General features: G+C 35.6%; 1 protein-coding gene across 2 annotated transcripts in view; it reads left to right on the top strand.

Moving 5' to 3' along the window:
- Map3k20 (mitogen-activated protein kinase kinase kinase 20) overlaps nt 1-15,624 on the top strand; it is a 122,684-nt gene that overhangs the window by 66,122 nt on the left and 40,938 nt on the right. For both annotated transcript variants that reach the window (XM_019204969.2, XM_010607009.2), the window contains exons 3-4: nt 9,659-9,760; nt 13,795-13,860. In XM_019204969.2, coding sequence (XP_019060514.1) covers nt 9,659-9,760; nt 13,795-13,860 — 168 coding nt within the window. The remainder of the gene's footprint in view (nt 1-9,658; nt 9,761-13,794; nt 13,861-15,624) is intronic.

Here is a 15,624-nt window from a genome sequence, read left to right as displayed (position 1 = left end):
TTTTTTTTTTTTTTTTTTTTTTTTGGTACCAAGGATCAAACTCAGCAACTTGTGCTTGCAAGGCAGGCACGGTGCTGCTGAGCTAAATCCCCAGCCCTGTAATGCTAAATTTTAAATTAAACTGATTATGTTTGTCTTGGTTATTCTTTCTTTTGCTGCTGAGACAAAATACCTGACACTCAAAATTAAAGGAGGAAACATTCATTTAGTTCATAGTTTGTAGAGGTTTCAGCTCATAGTTGGCTGGCTACAAGGTAGGGTGGTATGGCAGAGAGGCATTGCAAAGGAGAAACAGTTCATTGTGGGTAGAAGGCAGTGAAGTAGTGGAGAAATAACAAGTAATGACCATCTTTCTGTTTCTTATATTGTATCCAGGGTGGGGCAGCCTTAATCCTAGCATTGTACTATGAATCAATCCCAGCATCACACACCCTAGATCCAATCACCTCTGAAAAGCCCCACCAATGACCACAAGAGACTTTGGGGGGACATCTAGATACAAGCCATAATAAAGTTCTTTATTGTGGCAATTCTGTATCACGGGAAAAGCAAGTAAGAAAACCTTAAAATCTAGCCCTGTCTTCTTCCACTATAATAGAAAGAACTTGGAGTGTCTTCATAGAAAATAAAATGTGTTTAATACAAAGAATCGTTATGGGAACTTTCTTATAAATTCTCTCATCTAGGGGCCTGGGTTTTAGCTCAGTGTTGCCATGCCTTTCTGGTAAGCACAAGGTCCTGAGTTCCATTACTGGTACTGAAAAAAAGTAAGTTCAATTCCTGGTACCCTCATCTAATACTTAAAATAATCCTACATGATAAGTAAAATAATTTGTTTTTATAAGAAACTAAGACCTTAAGTAACTTTCCTAGCTAGGGTAAGTGGTATACAGTTCTCTGGAAGCACTTCTTGCACATTACCAGGCTCTAGAAGGCTATGAGTTTGTTTTCCTCAGTTCACAGGAGCATGGTGCTGTTACTTTGATTGTCTCGCGGCGAGTAGTATAACTTGCTTTTGCTCTTAACTAGTATTTTTATCTAAATTCTGAGCTGAGGGATTTTCTTCTCCAATTTACTGCTTTAAGATCTGTGCCAGGAAAGAGGCATGTCACAGTTTTCTCCTATATTAACATGAAAATCTCAGAATGGTTTATAGTGGTAGAGGTAAAACACACCTGACCTTTCATGTCAGATTTCTGGTTTAAAGTTAAACCTTTCTCTGACTCAGTTACCATATTGCTCTTTGTCCCCAAGTTGTGTTTACTTTTTACTGGTTATATTTACATATCTGAATCCTGTTTTCTATCTTCATTTATGGCCGATATTATTCTTATCTAGCAGATGTTACTCATGTCTGCCAAAGAGATTAGATATTCTGCTCCCTCTTTTATACCCTTGATGTCTAATGCTTTGGAGAAGACTGTTTTTGCTTACCTAAGTTAGTGGGCTATTTATGGAATTTTCTAGTTTCTTGACGTGCAAATAAAAAGTAGAAAAGGGAACTTGAATTGTGGTATGAATTATTTTTCCAAAAGAGTACTGTTCAAAGAAAGATGTGAGACACATTTATTCTTTGCTAGCATATTCAATCTGAGTTATCTCATTCAAAAGTGAGAGAAAGAATCCAAGTTGTTTGATGAGTAAGTTTGATTTTATTTGGAATTTGTATGAAGTAAATTGTATCTGTATTCCTAGAGATTTAGTTTTAACTAAACATTCATTCAAATCTTCCAACCAACCCTTTTGCAGTGTTAGGCTCAAGCCATGCTGTGCATATGCCAGCTAAGCAAGTTTGAGGGTGAAAGGTCAGAAGGACTAGGGATGATGGCATTAACCCTACCTTTTGGAATGAACACAACTAAGTCCTAGTGTGAGGCTATGAAGGGAGAAATAGAGATAGACAGGCAGAAGACCTTGATCACCCAGCCTAGCTACATGCCTTTCTATGAAGTTCATTCCCTGTATCAGATGATAGTCTCCGAGGAAAGAAGTTTGAATGGCTGAAATTCATTCACCTGGTTTTTTTGTTAATAGAAAAGGTTGTTGCAGCAGGCAGCTATTGTCACTCACACTGAGGGTTTGAAAGAATGATTTCTCAGAGTGATAGAATGGATTGAGTGCTGGAATGGGAATCTGAGGATGAGAGAACTTCTCTTGACTGCCAGAACTTCACAGATGGGTCGTTGAAGATCCTGACCAGAGAGACGGCTGGGAGAGTATATATGTGTATGTGTACATATCTATATGTGTGTTTGCTGAAACTTTTCATCGCAGACTTGTTTGTAATGGGGCATGAGGAAGTCTCTAAGAGGCAGCTACCAGTTATTTCCCTTAGAAGGGAAATGACCATATTTCTTCCAAATCTACAAAGAAATTGGGTAACTAGAACCTCAGACTCCAAAGGCGAAAGAAACGATTCACTAATGCATCTTCCTGTCTTTGATCTTTGGAAATTTCTTAATTCTGTGATATTTCCATTCTCTCTCGCTCTCTCTCTCTCTTTCTTGCGCGTGCGCCCGCGTGCGCACGCGCACACACACACACACACACACACACACGCTTGAGGGTTTGAGGGTAAAGGGAACACCTGGGAGATGGGGGAAAGGTTATTTGATTCTAGATTATGTAGTTTTATGGGGGAAAGGTTATTTGATTCTAGATTATGTAGTTTTATGGAGCAAGGCAGATTGGAAACTACCTGCCACTCAAACTATCAAGTAATCTAAGAGTAAAGAAAGGGTGTCAGACTGAGTTCCAGGGGAAAGTGGTTTAGGATCCCAAAGGCTTAAGAAATTGCATCTTTGTGCTCAGTGCTGAAGGACATCTCTTGTTTATTACCTATTCCATGTTACTCTTATCAGCACACTCAGGCTACTAGTTCTGCATAATTTATCAGAAGCCTAAGTTCTTGTTAAACTTAACCATGGAGAACGTTAATTTTTAAGCACCCAATCTCATTTCTTTTAATCGATCTTAAGTATAGACACATCCAATGTGCATGTTTTGATGTTATGCCAATCTTTTCTTATTAGCTAATTAAGTTATCTTTTGTTTTGTTTTGAGACAGGGTCTCATTGTGTGCTCCAGGCTGGCCTTGAACTTTTGTATTCTAGGCCTGGAACTTACACAGTCTTCCTGCCTCTGCCTCCTGAGTGCTACGATTACAGGCGTGTGCCACCACACCATGCATTACTTAGATTATTTTTACATGGTTTTCAGAGAACATCATCTTCACTGTAGTCCATTGGAAATACAGTAGTTTTTGGATTTCAGCATTACACTATCTGTGGATATTTATCCCAAACCACAAGTATCCAATGGCATAACATTAGGATTGTTGAATATTTCAGTTCCATGGTTTTGTAACCATAACCCATTGCTTTTTAAACTTATCTTTGGAAAACTTATTTTTAGGAACACCTAAGTTGCAAATGAGACCCTGTGGCTCCAAGAAATACTTGGTGTATGTTAAATTTTGTTGCTTCTTTTCTCCTCCCTCCTCCCCTGAATTTTGGGTAACAGTGGGTGTCTGTGAGCTGTTGCCTGGAGGCTGTCATTCTCCTTTCTCTACCTCCACCCCAGCTCACCTTGCACAGAGGTGGACTATGAGGCTTGGTAGCTTTGCTGCCAGTTGAGGGTGCTCATTAGATCCAGAGCAATGGGCAGTGGCCACATTCAGCAACATTGTTAGTAAAAGTGATATTCTTGATGACAGGAGAGCAGAATTGCTTACAACCTACCAGCCTGAACTAATGGTGGTAATTGGGGTCAATATATTCCTGGCCAAGGCCACATATAGGTGAGACAGAGAGAGGAGAGGACCCTGTGTTCATGAACTCCTTCTTGTACTTGAGACTGCACTTTTTGAAGGAGACAAAAAAAGAGCAATGGAAAGTAAAAGCTGGGACAGATTTGAAAAAGCCTAAACTTTCAACGTTCTCTTACTACTTACATGTGAATCCATCAGCCTGGGATATTTGAGCATAACATCTTCCTAACCACTGGCTGATCATTAACCTGTACAAATACAGGACAGCCTTTAAAAGGCCAGACTTAGAAGTGACGTTTTGGAAACAAAACAAAACAAAAACAGACAAACAAAAACTGAGCACAGGCATCACTGGGGACACACAGTGAGTGGGAGGCAGATTTAATAAATTTAGCAAGTTAGTAAACAAAATCAAGAACAACACTTGGGGGTAAAGTAAGAATTCAGAGTTGCCATAATACGTGATCTAAGTTGTCCAGTTACAGAAAATAAAACGTGTAATGAAATAGGAATGTGTAACCTATATTCAGGAAGAAAAGCCTTTAGTGGAATAATACCTCAAGTATGCCCAGTTGTTAACAGACATGAATTTCCAAACTGTGTTGAAAAAAACGAAAACAAACTATGTTCAAAGAATTAAAGGAAAATATGAAAATAATGACTCATCCAATAGAGAATTTTAAGTAGATAGAAATGTTTGTTATTTTTCTAAAGGACCCAGTGGAAATCCTGGAGGTGAAAAAGAATAATTGAAATGGAAAAGAGTGATTTAATGGCAGTTAAAGACAAAGAATCTTGAACGCACAAGAGAAAAACAAGTCTTCATGTACAAGGGACCAGCAATATGATCAGGCGCTAACTTCTCACCTATTGTAACAGAGGCCAGAAGGCAATAAAGTGACATTTAAAGTGCTAAATGCAAAAAATGTGCAGCATTTTTTCATTTCAAAATGAAATAAAAATAAAGATATTCTTAGATATGCCTGCTAAATAAGACCTGCTTTACAAGAAATACTGGGCTGAGGGTGTACTTCAAGTTGAAGGAAAATGACTCAAGATAATTAAAGTCCATGGAAAGAAGTACTTGGTAAAGGAAATGGGAAATACGTGAGTTAATATGAAAGATTCCTTAAATATATTATTTCCCTTCATAATTTCTTTTAAAACACAAAATTTTATAAAGCAATTAATTTTACATTAACTTTAAAACAAATAAAAAACCAGATACAAATACAATCTGTCACAATAATGGCATAAATGATGAGGGGAGAGAAATTATATTGGGGAGAATATATAATATATAATAATAAGAATATATAAAACTTTTATATTTCAGATTAGTATTAACTTGAGATGAAAGTTACATTTTAAATTCCCTCTCATCACTGAAAACGTCACTCAAATACAGTAAAAAAATAACCAAGGAATTGAAATGATACATTAAAAAGATTAACGAAAGAAAGCATTAAGGAAGAGCAGCAGACTGAGGAAGAAAGACATGAAAACAAGACAGCAAATGTGAACCCCACTGTATCAATAATTACATTAAGTGTGAAAGGTATTAACATCTCAGTCAAAAGGCGCAGAGATTGTCAGACTGAATAAAAAAGCAAGATCCAACTTGACTGTCTACAACAGTCATGTCTTAGATTAAAAGATACAAATAGGTTGAAAGTAAAAGGGTAAAGACATACCATTCTATATTAGAAATCAACAACATAAAAGAAATCTGGAAAATCCCCACACAGTAATGTTAGAGAATTGGAGCAACTATATACATTTTAGACAAAATGGACTTAAGAAATATTACTAGAGAGAAATATAGCCATTTTATTATGATAAAGATACCAGTATGTCAGAAATTTATAGTGATTGTAAAGTGAATATACCTAACAACAGGTTCTCAAAGTATGTGAAATAGAAACTGAATTAAAAAGAGAAATAGACAACAACAATAACTGGTTTCATTCCTCCTCTCACTACAGTAATGGGTAGAAAAACTAGGCAGAATCAGCATGGATGTAGAAGACTTGGAGAACATTTTCAGACAATTTTACCTAAGTCACAAATATAGGGCACATCACCCAGCAGAGAATAGATGTTTTTTTCAAGATGTTTTTCATATGAGGGCTTTTTGAAGATATATCACAAGTTAGGTCATTAAATAAGTTTCAGCAAAATCTAAAAGATTTTATCATATAATCTGTGTTTTTCAACTGTGGTGGAATTATATTAGACATCAACAAAAAGAAATCTGGATAAAACCCCAAATATTTGGAAATTAAACAGCATACTTCTGGGTCAAGACAGGAATCACAACAGGCTTTTAAATATTTTAAACTGAAAGAACAATGAGTCATATCAAAATTAAAGAATGTAGGTGAAGCCAGCACCCAGAGGGACATTTATTGCTTTTAGTACCTGTATCCAAAAAAAGACAAATCTGATGTTTATAACTTAACCTTCTTCGAGCTTTAAGGAACTACAGAAAGGCAAGATAGAAATAAAGTAATACAATGGAAGGAAATAATAAAAGTTAGAACTCAATAAAATAGAAAAATAACAGAATAATCAATGAAAATTTTGGTCTTTATAAAGATCAACTAAATTGACAACTCTTAGATGGACCAAGGAAAAACAGAAGATACACATTAGCAAAGTTGGAAATTAAAGAGAGGACAGGGCAATGACTCCTACAGAAGTTTTAAAAGATTATCAGAGTTAGGTGTAGTGTTGCATGCCTGTAATCCCTGCATTCTGGAAGGCTGAAGCAAGAGGATCGCAAGTTCGAACCCAGCCTGGGAAACTTTGTGACAGTGAAACCCTGTCTCAAAATTTTAAAATTTGAAAATGGCTGGGGATGTAACTCAGTGTGTAAATGTCTTGAGTTTAATCCTCAAAACTGCTCCTCTCCCATCAAAGACTTGTTTGTTATGACCAACCTTGTATTAGCAAATAGAAAATTTAAACACAGTGAACAGATTCCTAAAAAAAATGCAAGTTATCAAAACTGATTTTAAAAAATAGCTAAATAGACCTATAAGAAAAAGATTTTGAATTTGTAATTTTAAATATTTCCATAAAGAAAAGCCCACCATGACCTAATGGAATATTTTCTGGAATTACAAGACTGCTTTAACATTTGAAATCACTTAATGTAAGGCACCATAATAGATCATAGAATAAAAGACATAAATTTTATATGAATATTTTAAGATGCAGAAAAAGAATTTGGCAGACTACAACATGTCACGCGCACCTCGCCAGCAAGGAACACGCAACACTCAGGATTCTTCTGATGCACGCTTTATTGGAGTTTCTTCTGCATTCTTCAAAATGGCGGAAAGACCCCGAGCCGGATGCGAGCCTGCCTTTTATAGCCTCTCGGGTGACGTGGCCCATTTCTATTGGTCAATGCCGGCCTGCGTCATTCTGACGAGCCAAGCGCCTCTTCTGCGCGGGCGTGAACCACCGTCACCGGCGGATTCACCTCCGGAATTCATGCAGGGCATGAAGAACCCGGAAATAATGGCGCATGACAACAACACCCACTGACAATGAAAACTCTCAACTAGAAGACCCCTTTTCCCTTGCTACATAGCATCTACAAAAATGTACATCTAAAATCAGTCATACTTAAGCCATGAGTGGTGGTATATGCCTGTAATCCCAGCACTTGGGAGGCTGAGGCAGGAGGATTGCTCCAAGGTCAAGATCAGCCTCTGTCTGAAATAAAATAAATAGAATAGGATAGAATTAAACCATACTTAATGGTGGAAAGTTTCATGTTTTCCACAAGACTGAAAATAAGTCAGGGAGGTTCTACTCTGATCACAAAGTATTCAACATTGTACTAAAGATTTTAGTTCAGTCAGTCATAAAAAAGAAATAAAAGGCATCCATATTGGAAAGAAAGAATTACAACTGTCTTTTATAACATTCTATATTCCTGTATGTAAAAAATTCCTAAGGAGTTCACACAAAAATACTGAAACTAACACACATGTTTAGTTAGATCATAAGGACCTAAGGTCACAATACAAAAATCATTTATATTTCTATATGCTAGAAATTAACCTAAAAATAGTAAGAAACAGTTCCATTTATAGTAGCTTCAAAAAGAACAAAATCATTGAGTATAAAGTTAACAAAATAAGTGTTGAGATTTGTACAATGAAAAGTAGAGAATACTACTGTGGGAAGTTAAAGATCTTAATAAACAGAAGCATTACATGCTCATTGTTTGGAAAATTCAGTATTGTCAAAATGGAAGTTCCTCTCTAAATATCTGTAGACTTTTTAAATGGAAATTGACAATCTGATCTTAAAATTCACACAAAAATGCAAAAGACCTTGAAATTACCAAACCAGCATTTGAATAGTACTAAGTTTGAAGACTTAGACTGTTTTATTTCAAAAATTGTTATAAATCTGCAATAATTAATATAGTATGATATCTGCATAATATCTAGAAGCATAATAAATAATGGAGCAAAAGTAAGAGGGTAGGGGGAAAAATTTCACATTGTTCACGAATTGCTTTTCAGCAAAGGTACCAAGACAGTTTAGCAATTTATACAATACTGAGACAATTAGAGAACCACATACAAATTAGACCCTGATTTCATACCATACACAAAAACTAACTCAAAGTGGATCATAGACCTAAGAATAAGTGCTAAAACTTTTAGAAGAAAAAATAAAAGAGAATCTTCATAGCTTTGGATTAGTCAGTCTTAAATATGATAGAAAGTGCAGGCCCATAAAAGAAAAATCAGTAAACTGGGATTCATAAAAACTAGAAATTTCTGCTTTTTGAAAAATGATGCTCTTAAGAGAATGAAAAGATCAGTGACAGATTGGGAGAAAAACTTTGCAAATCACATATCTAATAAAAGACTTGTATGTAGAAAAAAGAACTTCTAGAATTCAGTACAACAACCCAGTTTACATTGGCAGATTTGAATAGACATTTTGCTTAATAACATATATAAAGGAGTAACAGTGAAAGATGTTCAACTTTATTAGTTACTAGGGAAATGCAGATCCAAAGTGAGATACCACTAGAATGGCCACAATAAAAAAGACAGTACCAAGTGCAGACAAAGGTGTGAAAATACTGAAATCTTCTTTCAGTTTTAGAGAGACTATAGAATGATATAGCCTCTTTGAAAAGCAGTTTGATAGTTTTGTACACTTTAAATACAAACTTACCATATGACCCTGCAATTCTAAAATGTCATTGGAGAACTATTTGAATTGTAATGATGGTCAGCCAACTCTGAATTTACGAAAAATCATCAAATTATACATTTATCGCCAGTGACTTTATTGTATATAATTTACTTTATAGTATATAATTTATAATTAGTGTGTGTGTATATACACACACACTCACACACACACACAGACTTCAATATGGCCATTTTATTTTGTGCAGTAAAATCTATCACTTTCTTGATGTTTGGTGCTCAAATTTTGAGAGCTCTTCTAAATACTGATGTAACAAGGATTGATTTGTCGGCATTGTCATGAGTTCTCTGATTTATGTGTTTACTATTATCCATCTCATAAGAATAACATCTTTTAAAGAAATATTTGTATACATGCCTTTGTTTCAAATATAGTTTTCCAATACCTCTCTGTGGTTCTGAGTTCCAGATAAATAGCTTCTGATTCTGGACTAAAGTTTATTATTCATTCTGTGTCGGTGATCTTGTCTTTGATTTTTTTTCTAGAATATTATTAACTTTTAGAAACCACAGCATTTAACAATTTTATATAATTTGATGTTTTTGATGTTAAAACATTTTCTTGATAAAATGTGAAGTCTAATTTCTGACATGTACATTAGTTTTAATTATGTGCGTATCTTCCCTTTGGAAATAGAATATGCTTCTCTGGGATCACTCTATGACTACATCAACAGTAACAGGAGTGAGGAGATGGATATGGATCACATTATGACTTGGGCCACGGATGTAGCCAAAGGTAATACTGCGTGGTGTTTTCTTACAGAATTGGTGGGAGCATTTTCCTATTCTGATCTAGGGACTTACGTGGCGAAAGTGTTATTCTGTGTCTTTAGATACTCTTGTTTTTGCAGATCAAAAGTATTAAGAATTCTTCAGTTCACCATACAGATATTTTAGGTCATTGCCTTTCTAGTTCTGAATTTGTTTTCTCTTTTTTCTCTGTTCGTAAATTCAGTGGCATACATTTTTGCCACGTTTTGTGACATTGTAATTGAGCAGCTCACTTTCATTGCTTGTTCTGAAAGTTTCTCTGAGTATCTAAAAACATTTATTGTAGGATTAACTCTGCTCATTTTGTATACATAATATGCTAAAAATAGTCAGCACTTGCCAAAAATTTATTTGTCCTTCTATGTGTGGGCAACTCAGATTTTATTTTATATTTAATGTAAACTTGGATATCATACTTGGAAATGAAGTATTTTAATACATAAAGTCCTTAAACAAGATGCCCAGTTCTTTTTCCCCCATATATTTCTGTGTAGATTAATAATCTCTAAAGCAGTTCAAATTCCATTTATTTTTATCTTTTTTTCCATTTTCCTAACTGAACATTTTTTTAGTTTTATTTATAACTGTCAAAGTTGCTTTGGAAACAAGTTGATCTAAGTAATGAATGCTGATAGTTACATTTGTATTCTAGCAACCTGCAAGAAGTAAGTATCTCCACATTTCCCTGGGACAATTAACTCCTTTGAATTTCACTATGCCATTTACAGTAGTATATCTTTACAAAGCAAATACAGTGTTACTACTCAGTAAAGAGAACCACTCACAGTTGCGCTTTCACAGTGTCTTCCAGAAGTAAGTCTTTCCTTTGGGGATTTATCTTGACTGTTTCAAGTTTCATCAACACCTGCCAAATTCTTAAAATAGAGAAAGTAAGAAAAAAAATTTTCTAAAGTTTTCATGCTAGATGCTGCTACCAAATGACAGTTCATTACCTTATAAGAATAATAAGCTCTGTTTAGGATGGTGTACTTAAAGCTTTGGCTGTGCTAATGAACATAATTGTATATTCATGCATCGTGCATCTCAAATCAGCCTTGAATTTCATATTCTTCAAGCTATTTTCATGTAGCATCATAGTCAGCTCTCTGCATGTCAATAACACGCAGGACCACCTGTGTGTAAGTGAGCAAGATGATGTGCTGTTAGTGGGAGCTGCCTGCAGCATTATGGAAATCACTTTTGTGGATGGAAATGCACATGCAGGCAGTTCTTGACATATGGCCCTTTACCTTACAGACTTTTACATTAGGGTGCTCAGCCAAATATACCCATGTTATTACTTAACGGTATTAGGATGTAGACATCAAACAAACACACTGATAGTGGACACTTGGCTTCCTGTTCTCTACTTCAGGGTCCCTGTAATGCACCCCACCCCTGCCACACCAGTTCTTTCTGAGGGCCCAGTATCTTGGCTCCAGAACAGCTCTGTCATTCTCTGGAGGTTTTCAGGAGTGCTAGTTTTCTGCATTCGGAGGGTAGGGAGGAGAAGGAACAGAGGTAAAGGATAGGGAAGGAGAGAATGGGAGTGGACCCTCTGAACAGAGTGCAAACTACAAAGTAATGAAATTTCTTCGGCTTGGTTGTTGAACTGATCTGAAGGGCAAGTGCCAATGTGTTTGGTCTCTGCTGAGAAGAGGTTTGTTTATTTATAATCATAAGTTCTATGTAACATTTGAAAATCCTTTTTGATGGCTTTAAAAAGGAAAAGAAATGAATGCTTTAGAATGACTTCAACCTTCTCCAGAAAAGCCAGGTATAGAACTTAGAGATTAAATAGGAAGACTTGACTTTTGTTGATTCTGTTTCAAATTCAGCTATGCGCTTCTCAATTTGACTGAGATTGAAGCCACTGAAGCAACAATGTTGAGAAATCAAAGAATGAATAATTCATCCAAATAGGAGTTGGCTCATGCATTTTGAAATAGGCATTGCTCAACTTCATTGCTGTTGAGAGAGTACATCCTCCAAGCTGAAAAGATTATCTCCATTCTGGGTAGGAAGGAGAATGGGGAGAGGGGAGCTGAAATTGCCTCACGTCGTTCACCACTGCATAAGAGGAACAATTAAAGCAGATCGACCTGTGTCTAGACTCAGTGGTCATCACTGACTCCAATTCTTCCCAAGTCTCCTCAATGACACCTGTCAAACCATTTTTAGAAAACCTTCAATGTTAAACCTGATAGAAGTATTTGCTAACCTTCTTAATGGTTTGGAATAAATGTAGAATTATAAATATCTCTATAAAAGTAAATTAATATTATTTGTGATTACTACAATGCTAACGTATACACTAAGTATTATTTAAATGTATACTGTACATTGTTCACAAATAATTTATGGCACTTTTGCTTATAATATTGCACTATGAAAAAGAAAAGTACCTGTGTTTTAATCTTTTATATTTGAGTGTTGCTTTTTGAAATCCTTACTTGTTAGCAAGTATAGAAACTATCTCTACCTCTAATAGTAATTAAACAGATTCTAACTTGAAAAGTTATTCAGGAATTTGAATCTAAAACAAGAGAGAAATAGCCTGAAATTCAATCATACAGCTTATTAGATGTCATCCAAGCTGTAAAGCTTTTGAATTTTTACAGTTTAACGTATGTAGAAGTTCATATTAAAAGATTTTCCCTTTATCCCAATTATACTTTGCTTAAGATCATTTAAATTACTAATACTTTTGTTAACTCTTTTCAGTGATATCATTATATGGCAAGAGTTTAAATCTTATTTTCTTTGTTCTTTCATGATTCTTCATGAAAAGTAGAAGAATAATAGATTATTAAAAATTAACCTTTATAAAATTGAAATGTGCTATATACTTTAAAAAGCTAAACCATAGTTATTAAATTGTGTTCAGTGTTCATTCACAGAGGGAGCCTGTTTGATTTGATGGTGGAAAGGACTTTTCTTCCATTGTTTAGAAAAAAGAACTTGAAAAATAAAGGGAGAGGAAAGTTCATTTAAAATGTTCTTTTTCTTTATTCTCAAGTAGTGATAACACATAAATATCAAAAAAGTCAAGCACTACTAAGAGTCTAACACTACTAAGACATGAGGTAGTCTTTTCAAGTACAGTTTTTGATTCAAAACAATAAAACTAGGTTATAATGAAGTATCTTGATTTATATTAAAAGTGTTAGAACTTTTTTTTTTTTTTGGTACTCGGGATCAAATTTGGGTCCTTGTGCTTGCAAGGCAGGCAGCAGAACCCCTGAGCTAAATCCCTGGCGCTCACTATGTAGTTGAGACTGACTTGGAACTCACTGTGTAGCTCAGGCTGGTCTCAAACTCACAGGGATCCTCCTGCCTCAGCCTCCGGAGGGCTGGGATTACAGGTATGTGCCACCACGCCCAGCTTAAAAGTATGTTAGAACTTTTAAGTCTATTTACGGATTATGTCTAAGATTTATCTTTGTGAAAAGAGTAAAATATTTTACAATTCCTCTTTTGTTTTCTGAAGGTCATAAAATCCTTGACCAACCACAATCAGTCAGTCCTCCAGGCTCCCCTCTCCACACTCTGTCTTCCACCCCAGGTCTTGATGGAGTGAATACCAAGAAAATAAACCGAGCTGCAGCTGGGTAATCACGGGCATCCAAACAAGAGCTGCGCCCCTGGGCGGGATTTGGCGGACGTGGAAGGTGGCAGTAGTGGAATACCTTAGTCACTGAGCATTTCTTTCACTGCTTACTGTGCTATTTTCATGCAGACTCTAGAAAGTTCAGGTGCCCTTATTAGGTATTATAGGAAGCTGGCTTTATCCACATCTTCCAAGAGTTAAAGCTTGTACATTTTTCGTAAGTAAATGTTACTACTGTAGATATATCCTGTTTGTTTCTGTTTTATAACCCATGAAGAATAAAACGCATGGACTTGGTTTCTGCTATTAATTTCTTTGCAAAAATATTAAAGATACTGGTGCTATGTTGAAAAATATTAATATGCCTTTTTTTCTTCTTGTACAAAAAGGAATGCACTATTTACATATGGAGGCTCCTGTCAAGGTGATTCACAGAGATCTCAAGTCCAGAAATGGTAAGCGAGTCATTTTTATTTTACCTAACCCTAACCTACTTATCACACGTTATACATACCTATTATAGAAATAAGCGGCATGCTTTACATATCCTTTGTAACTTGTGGTTTGACTGCTGATATCCTAAGAGTCTTTTCACTATCAGTAAATACCAAGTTGTCTATATTATTCGAAGAAGCTGTGTACTGTTCCATTGTATAAATATAGCACAGAATGTGGACGTTTGGATTGTTTACATTTTTGCCAAGATAAGAAATGTTTGACGTAATATCTTTCAGCCAAATTTTTCAACACATCTCTAATTATTTCCCTAGAATCATTTTCTAAAAGAGATTTTGCTGGGTCAAAGTGTGTAGTCATGTATTTTTAGTCTTCTATTTTTAGATGGTTCTCTGTACTAGCAGTTTTGAATTTTGTTCCTGTTAATTCTGAATTGTATGGTGTAAATTTTTTGTGTCACTCATGCCGATATTACCTGGAGTAGTGCCCATCAGCATTCCTGGAAGTTTGGAAAATAAAGTCATTCAGTTCTTTCCCTCCTTCTGTACTTTGTGTAGTTTATTTATGATCCTTATTTTATAATTTGGAGAGTGAGCATTTTAAAATAACTTGCAGGATTAGACATTACCTTCAGGTAGGAATGGTGACAGAGTGAGTGCTTCTTCCATTACATCACTTCACAGTTATCAGAGAAAGGCAGTAGGATTATTGAGCTTTAGTCAAACTTGCTAAAGTAAACATAAGAGTTTACTGCTTTAAAAAAATCTTTCTATCAATTATCTCCACAGCTCTTGGTAAGGAGAGGAAGAGCTATTTTCATAAAATCTTTAGGTCACTGCACCTCAGATGGGTGTTTGCTAGTAGTGTGATCCTCAGAATGAGTAGTATTGGTACGTAAAAGAGGACCAAGGACCAGACCAGACACCTCTGCTCAGTCAGGAGCTTGAGGTGTGTGTCTGGCTGATAATGGGAAGGGCAGGAGGAAAGGAAGTTGTTGCAGCGGCCAGTCCTGAGGAGTCCAGGTTGGACCCCACCTTAACCCTGCCAGGTGACTGACTGTTGTTGATTCGTCTTGCTGTCTTCTAGGTTATCACTTATCCTTTGGCTCTTATTAGGCAGAGGCTTCTTGAAACTAAACCCCCCCTTTTTTTGAGACAGGGTTTTACTGTGTAGCTCAGGCTGACCTTGAACTCACACTGATCCTCCTGCCTCAGCCTCCCAAGTGCTGGGTTTTCAGGCGTGTGCCACCCTGCCAGGCAACACTTTTGATACATAGTTGACTAACTAAATTATTAGGAAATAATCTAGAATCTAGTAAGAAGTATCAGTATGACTGTAAGTTTTTAATGCATGCTCAGAATTTCAGTCTGAAAAAGTTAAGACTGCAGTATGTCCTTGTTCTTTTGTGAGAACAGTGATTAACTAAATTGCAGATTTATTTATGCTATAATTATGAATACTTAAATAACAATGTATAATGTTAAAATTTGTGCTCTTACTTGCTAGGAACATACATGTACTCACATTGAAATAGTACAGACCTAACTCTTGTAATTTTTTTCTTGGGAGAGGAAATTATTTTCATTTTCTATATATTTTTATGTTATTTTTTTATTTTTGTTTTTTTTTGTTTTTCTTGGTACCTGAGATAGAACTTGGTTCTTGTGCTTGTGAGGTAGGCATTGGCACCACTGAGTTAAATCCCCAGCTATAATTTTTTTAAAATAATTTTTTGGCTTTTTTTTTTTTTTTTTTTTTTTGGT

Source organism: Fukomys damarensis, unplaced genomic scaffold (assembly GCF_012274545.1).
Source record: "Fukomys damarensis isolate Sample0158 unplaced genomic scaffold, DMR_v1.0_HiC HiC_scaffold_26, whole genome shotgun sequence".
In the NCBI taxonomy this organism is placed as follows: domain Eukaryota; kingdom Metazoa; phylum Chordata; class Mammalia; order Rodentia; family Bathyergidae; genus Fukomys; species Fukomys damarensis.
Note: the sequence above shows the minus strand (reverse complement) of the source record. Positions and strands in the feature narration are given on the sequence as shown.